At 43.1% G+C, this 6,919-nt stretch overlaps 1 protein-coding gene across 2 annotated transcripts; it reads right to left on the reverse strand.

Moving 5' to 3' along the window:
- Window positions 1-479: 479 nt before the first annotated feature.
- LOC123136976 (uncharacterized) lies at window positions 480-3,850 on the reverse strand. 2 transcript variants are annotated; one of them, XR_006467555.1, is made up of 4 exons: window positions 3,191-3,848; window positions 2,769-3,025; window positions 2,073-2,411; window positions 480-759 (listed from the first exon to the last, which is right to left on the reverse strand). XR_006467555.1 is itself a non-coding variant. In XM_044556505.1 (3 exons), the coding sequence occupies exons 1-3, from the start codon at window positions 3,401-3,403 to the stop codon at window positions 2,193-2,195; spliced, it is 483 nt and encodes a 160-aa protein (XP_044412440.1). In that variant the 5' UTR covers window positions 3,404-3,850; the 3' UTR covers window positions 783-2,192. The 2 variants fall into 2 exon arrangements, 1 of the variants encoding a protein (XP_044412440.1); XM_044556505.1 differs by lacking the exon at window positions 480-759 and having other exon boundaries at window positions 783-2,411; window positions 2,769-2,819; window positions 3,191-3,850.
- Between the last annotated feature and the right edge of the window lie 3,069 nt (window positions 3,851-6,919).

Below are 6,919 nucleotides of genomic sequence, written 5' to 3' on the forward strand. Positions count from 1 at the left end.
CCTACGACCCCATGAGTGATGAGGAGATGGAAGCTCTTGAGCAAGTGGCCATGCACCGGCGCGTGAACGAGGATGAAGATGCAAAACTAGGAAAAAGGCTACTAGCAGCGCGGGTAAAATGGCTACTAGCAGCGCGGGTACCCGCGCTACTAGTATCGCGCTACAGCTAATAGTTGGTAGTAGCGCGGGTTAAACCCGCACTACTACTAACTTTATTAGCAGTAGCGTGTGGCACCAGTGCTACTGCTATTTCATACCCACGCCAGTACTAACGAAATAGTAGTAGCGTGTCCATACTACCATTGCTACTAGTATCCTAAATACTAGTAGCACGCAGTTTTTTCCCACGCCACTACTAACTAATTAAGAATTAGAAAAATAAAATCCACCAATTCCATTTTATGCATACAGTTCCCAGTAAACACAATAGTGAGCACTGCTTGGCTCCTATTTAATGGTTAACCGGAAACCGAAGGAAATAAATCAGCCAAAAAACCTCATTATGCATTGCTACTCACAAATGACCACTTCAAAGAACATGCAAGTATCTATGTCATTAACAATTGCAAACATAAGTTTCTTTTTACTACAGTTGTTGTATGTAGTATCACACAGTTCCTCATTCTATTCTCACTCAATAATAAGAAAAATGAAAAGAAAAGATAGAGACAATGTGCCGCAATTGCACTTCGGTGTCATGGATTCAGTCTGCCGCTTCTACATCTCATTATCCTGTAGCACTCTTTCGCTATCTTCTACCTCTGAATAAAAACAGACCTTACTTGTTAGAGAAGCAAATGTGAAACCTTATTACAACATGTATGCTAAGTCGCTAACCCATAGAGACAGCTAGAACAAATGCGAAAACTTTCCATGTTGCCGAGTAAGTATATGAGCACCCCTCAAAAGATCAATTAGCAAGTACTAGCTGCCAACCCGTGCATCTGCACAGGCTAGCCTATTTTAGTAGTTGTATATAAGCTGACCTTCTTTTAAATTGGTTGGAAGAATAAATTATAATACTAATCTGAATACTTTTTTGGAAATAATAACATGAAACCATGCATATTGGTTACCGTGTGCCGGAAATGATACATTCGTTTTCAATTAATTCCTGATTGGATAATTAACATATATTATGTATGGTTTAAATTATGTGACACAAATAGTCTATTAAGTTGTTATATATTTTGGGAGTGGTTGGTATATCTGTACTCGCACTATATATCAAAGAAAAAAAAGATAGTATACATGATAACATGGCCATATCACCAATATTTGTATCTCTAATAACTGAATCTCATAGAGCCCTGAATTATTATGTAACATACCTTACTCTAATGAGGGTAAATATATATTCTACCAAAAAAAACTACCTTCTCCATTCATAAAATTGCGAGTCAAATTCTTGTATACTTGGCAAGTCCACTACCTAAAACCATGTATGTTGCATTTAGTAGTGCCCAGTTGATTCCTATACAAAATCAAAGATAGTAATAAAAATAACGTGCAAAGTGGAGTATGATTTAGTGTATCATTCCATAAATGATTCAGTGTATTGTTAGGAGCATTTAACTATGATTGTATATCGAACCATTGATGCAAATTTAAGCAACACCAAAAGTCGTATCAGTGTGACTTCGACAAACTCTAAAATCCTCCATGTGATATATGATGCATCTTGAACAGAGATACGAACTATCCCGACTAAGTTTGAGGTATACAGTAGGAAGTATCTAATATATATTTTGGACACAAAAAAATGTTATTTATGTTTAACGTAAAAAGAAGATGCTAGCAACTATGATATATTTTCCCTGCAAAAAAAACAACAGCGACATATATATTATTCCTCTGAATTTTTCTGCCGAAACATGGAGCGAACTATATCTTTTAAATGAAAGAACTATTCATATCCATAACTGGTTTGGCATAATGCATCAAGTCATCTGCCGTCTCATTTTACCTATGACACCTTCCATCCAAGTTTCATAAACGCGTGCTTCTTCTATAAGTTTAAGCTATTTGTGAAGTAAATAATGAGGACATCTATTGGAGTTCACGGAGCTTACCAAACAATCTGCAGTGCTGATTTTTTCAGACATGACTCGGGGGCGCCAAGAGCCCAATATCCCTTCCTAGATCGGATTTGGTCTTACATTAGTATCGGTAGTGTGAGCTTCCATCTTGCCTTATCCATGTGTACGCAGCCAGAGGTAATTAAGCATATATATGCACGTGTGTATCATCTCTTTTGACTTAGACTGATCCTCAGGTACATGCATCCAAAGAACAAAGCACTGATATGTGCCACTGATGGGTACATCGGTAGCAAGCTGTATGTGCACCATGGGTCGCCCATTCTCCATTGATACGATATGCCAATGTATGAGAAAAAGTGCTTCTAGGTCCTGATGCAAAATTATGAACTCATGATTATTATCCAAAACCATAATTTAAACCCTACTTAGCATGAAAACAGATGTATCAGATAGATTGAAATGCTTCTCTGCTTCTTATTACTCTGTTGCAGTGGAAATTTGTCAGATGTGCACCCAATTCTTGCACAAAATATACTGAAGAATTGCCAACGAAATAACTATACAGAATTTAGGAACTGTTACGACATTTTTCTGGTCAAAATAAATATAAATATGGATGTTGCAGTGGAATTTAGGAGCAGTCTTTGTTGACAGTGGTGCAGGGTGTGATGTTGGACAGACTGAAAAAGCTATTGCCGTGCCAGGTAGAAGAGTGTTGGTACATACCTTGAAGTGGACCCTTCTCTTGACCTCCTTGTTCGGCGCGTGGCACACTGACTGAAACAATAACAAGACCAGGCACACATGATCAAAACACCTACATGATGCTTACTGCTGATTGATTGCAGTTTGCAAATCTTCTACTGATCTACAAGTATATTTCCCCCAAACTGGCTGTTCTCCCCCACTATATAATGTGCTGTATTGTTCTTGAGTTCACATGTGCTTTCTTCTATTCCATCAGACCAGATATGCTTTTCTATCTACAGCAGAAAAAACATGGTATAATTTAATTAAGTAATCATGATGAACTACACTGAACTGAACAAAAGTCATGGGGAAATTTAGAAACAAGGCGTGTGCTCAAATTATCTACGAAAAACTGAATACAGATTCAAATTGCACAAACGAAATGAAATGCTATCAACCTGTGATGTTGCTGAACTGATGGGCATATCTGAGTATGACTCGAGCTGTAAAACCTTCTGTTGAGCTGGGCCGAGGAGCTCGGGCGTCCCTCGTCTCGCCGCCGCTGCCGTCTCCTCTGCCACGTGATGCCCCCGCCCGACAGCCGCCGCCTCCTCTGCCACGCGATGCCCCCGCCCGACAGCCGCCGTCTCCTCTGCCACGTGATGCCTCATTGACTCGCTGCGCCTCCGCCTCTGCTCCCCTTCCTCCCGCCGCCGCCCCCACCGGACGACCCCGTGGTCGCGCTCCACCGCATCTGCGCAGCGCCCACCCCGGCGGCGGCGCTCTCCTTCTTCCGTTCCCTCCCCTCGCCGGCCCCGCTCCCGCTCTTCCACGCGCTCGCCTCCAGCCTCGCCAACCCCTCGTCGCTCCCAAACAAGAAAAACAGGATGAGATGGGGGAAGGAGGAGACGGTGTGGGAGGTAGACATGGAAGAGATGGATCCACGGGACAAGGGAGAGAAAGTGTGGGGATGGTGGCCGGCGGCGATGGGGAAGAGGGCCCTGGATCTGGATCGGAGTCGAGGAAGGAAGGGGAGGGAGAGAGAACGTGATGAGAGGGGATAAGGGAGAGAGGGAGGTGTGGTGCACTTAGTTGTAGCGCATGCGGGTGAACCGCGCTATCACTAAGTTCGCAGTGGTGCTGCTATTAAGTGGGTTGACCAGGACGACACGATGGAAATCACTTAGTAGTAGCGAGGGGTAAAAACCCGCGCTACTACTATCAACTTAGTAGTAGCGTGGGTTTATAACCTGCGCTACTAGTAATTAGCAGCAGCGCATGTTTTTAACCATCGCTACTGGTAAGATTCTGTGTATAAGGTTTTCCCTAGTAGTGATGATCAAGTCTTCTGTGATGAAGATACGAGCCCCGCTCTTGTTGTCTCCAAGGTCTTGACTCTTCAACATCAACAAGAAGAAGACCAACGATGACATATCTTCCACATCGCGGCCGGCATCAACGGAAGGTCCATCAAGGTCATCATCGATGGAGGTAGTTGCCACAACTTGGCAAGTGAAGAACTATGCTCCAAGCTTCAATTGGTCAAGAGAAAGCACCCGCACCCCTACAAGGTTCAATGGCTAAGTGACTTCGGCACTACAAGCATACGGTCCAAGTCTCCTTCAAAATTGGTGCATATGAGGACAATTTGGAGTGTGATGTGGTCCCAATGACCGTTTGCCACCTCCTTCTTGGTCGACCATGGCAATTCGACCGTGGTGTCATCCACAATGGGCGTACCAATCACTATAGCTTCAAGATGAAAGGGAAGGAATATGTGCTACGACCTATGTCTCCGAGTCAAGTGATAGCCGACAAGCAAGCCACCCATCATGGAGAGAAGAGTGAGAAAGTGATCCACCCAAAAGGGAGTGAGAGCCACAAGCCAAACTTGAGCGCCTCTTCGCCTAGAGAGAAAAACCTCATATTATTTGCCACAAAAAGTGAGATGAGAGAAGTGTGTGAGAACCCATCGAGTGTTATGCACTTTGTCCTTGTGTGCAAGGATGGAGAACCAAAAACTAACACCTCTCACGAGCTACCTTTAGTGTTTCAATCTCTTTTACAGGAATTCCAAGATGTTTTCCCCGATGATCGACCTCCGAGTCTACCCCCTCTACGAGGCATTGAGCATCGAATCGACCTCATCGTCGGAGCGCCCCTACCAAACAAAGCTCCATACCGTGTCAATCCCGAAGAAACTAAGGAGATTCAACGGCAAGTACAACAACTCATCGACAACGATCATGTACGTGAAAGCTTAAGCCCTTGTGCCGTTCCCGTTATACTTGTGCCTAAGCTCGATGGAAGTTTCTGCTTGTGTTCCGATTGTAGACCTATAAATGCTATTGTCCTTCGCTATAGGCATCCCGTTCCTCGCTTAGATGATATGCTTGATGAACTAAGTGGAGCCAACTTTGTTTCAAAAAGTGATCTTAAAAGTGGCTATTATCAAATCCGCATACAAGAGGGTGATGAATGGAAAACTGCTTTCAAAACTAAATTTGGCCAATATGAGTGGTTAGTCATGCCTATGGGTTTATCGGAGGCTCCCAGTACTTTCGTGCGTCTCATGCATTATGTGCTTCGCCCTTATATTGGAGTCTTTGTTGTGGTTTACTTCGATGATATTCTTGTGTTTAGCAAAACCATGAAAGAGCATCTTAATCATGTTAGGGCTGTTTTGCAAACCCTTCGCAAGGGACGTCTTTATGCCAACATGAAAAACTGCACATTTGGTGTTGACAAAGTGGTTTTCTTGGGTTTTGTTGTTTCTTCCAAGGGTGTCCATGTTGATGAATCAAAAATTTACGCAATTAAAACTTGGACCCAACCCGCCAATTTGCAACAAGTGCGTAGTTTTCTTGGTCTTGCGGGTTTTTATCGTCGCTTTGTGAAAGACTTTAGCACTATTATCGCTCCTTTGCATGCCTTGAGTAAGAAGAATACTCCTTTTGTTTGGGGATCTTTGCAATCCACCGCTTTTGACAAGCTCAAGTCTTTGCTTACTCATGCTCCGATTCTTGCTTTGCCCAATTTTGACAAAACTTTTGAGGTTCATTGTGATGAAAATGGTACCAGAATTGGCGGAGTTTTGATGCAAGAAAAACGAGCCATTGCATATTTTAGTGAAAAACTCTCCGGTGCTCAACTTAACTATCCCATCTATGACAAAGAATTGTATGCTTTAGTGCGTGTGCTACATGTTTGGGAACATTATCTTAGACCTCATGAGTTTGCCATACATACCGATCATGAAACACTAAAGTACTTAAAAGGCCAAACTAAGTTGAATAAGCGTCATGCCAAATGGAGTGAATTTATTGAATCTTTCCCCTATGTAATCAAGTACATTAAGGGTAAGGAAAATGTAGTTGCGGATGCACTTTCACGCATATGCACGCTTGTCACTAAACTTGAGTTGAATGTTATTGGCTTTGAGCACATAAAAGACTTGTATGCTAATGATCCATATTTTGCTACTCCTTATGCTAAATGTTTGACACATGCATCTTGGGAACAATATTACATCAAGGATGGTTATCATATGAAAGCTAACAAACTATGCATTCCCGAGTCTTCTCTTCGTTTGCTCCTTTTGCAAGAGGCTCATGGAGGCGGACTCATGGGACACTTTGGACGCGACAAGACATTCGCCACGCTCTCCAAGAACTACTTTTGGCCCAAGATGTTCCGTGCCGTCTCACGCTTCACCACCCGATGCTCTACGTGTCGCAAAGCTAAGTCTAAAGCTCAATCACATGGTCTTTACATGCCTCTCCCTATTCCTGATCAACCTTTGGAAGACATAAGCATGGATTTTGTACTTGGTTTGCCTAGAACTCAAAATGGAAAGGATTCCGTGTTTGTTGTTGTGGACCGATTTTCTAGGATGGCACATTTCATTCCTTGCAACAAGATAGACGATGCTTCACACGTTGCAAATCTCTTTTGTAGGGAAATCTTGCGCCTCCATGGAGTACCAAAGACAATCGTCTCCGACCGTGACGTCAAGTTCTTGAGTTACTTTTGGAAGACGCTATGCGCCAAGCTCGGAATCAAGCTCTTGTTCTCATCCGCATACCATCCTCAAAATGACGGCCAAACGGAGGTGACAAACCAGACGCTCTCCACTCTACTTCGCCTGTTGATCAAGAAGAACATAAAGGAGTGGGAGGCGTGTCTAC

The sequence above is a fragment of the Triticum aestivum genome, chromosome 6B (genome assembly GCF_018294505.1).
Source record: "Triticum aestivum cultivar Chinese Spring chromosome 6B, IWGSC CS RefSeq v2.1, whole genome shotgun sequence".
In the NCBI taxonomy this organism is placed as follows: Eukaryota; Viridiplantae; Streptophyta; class Magnoliopsida; order Poales; family Poaceae; genus Triticum; species Triticum aestivum.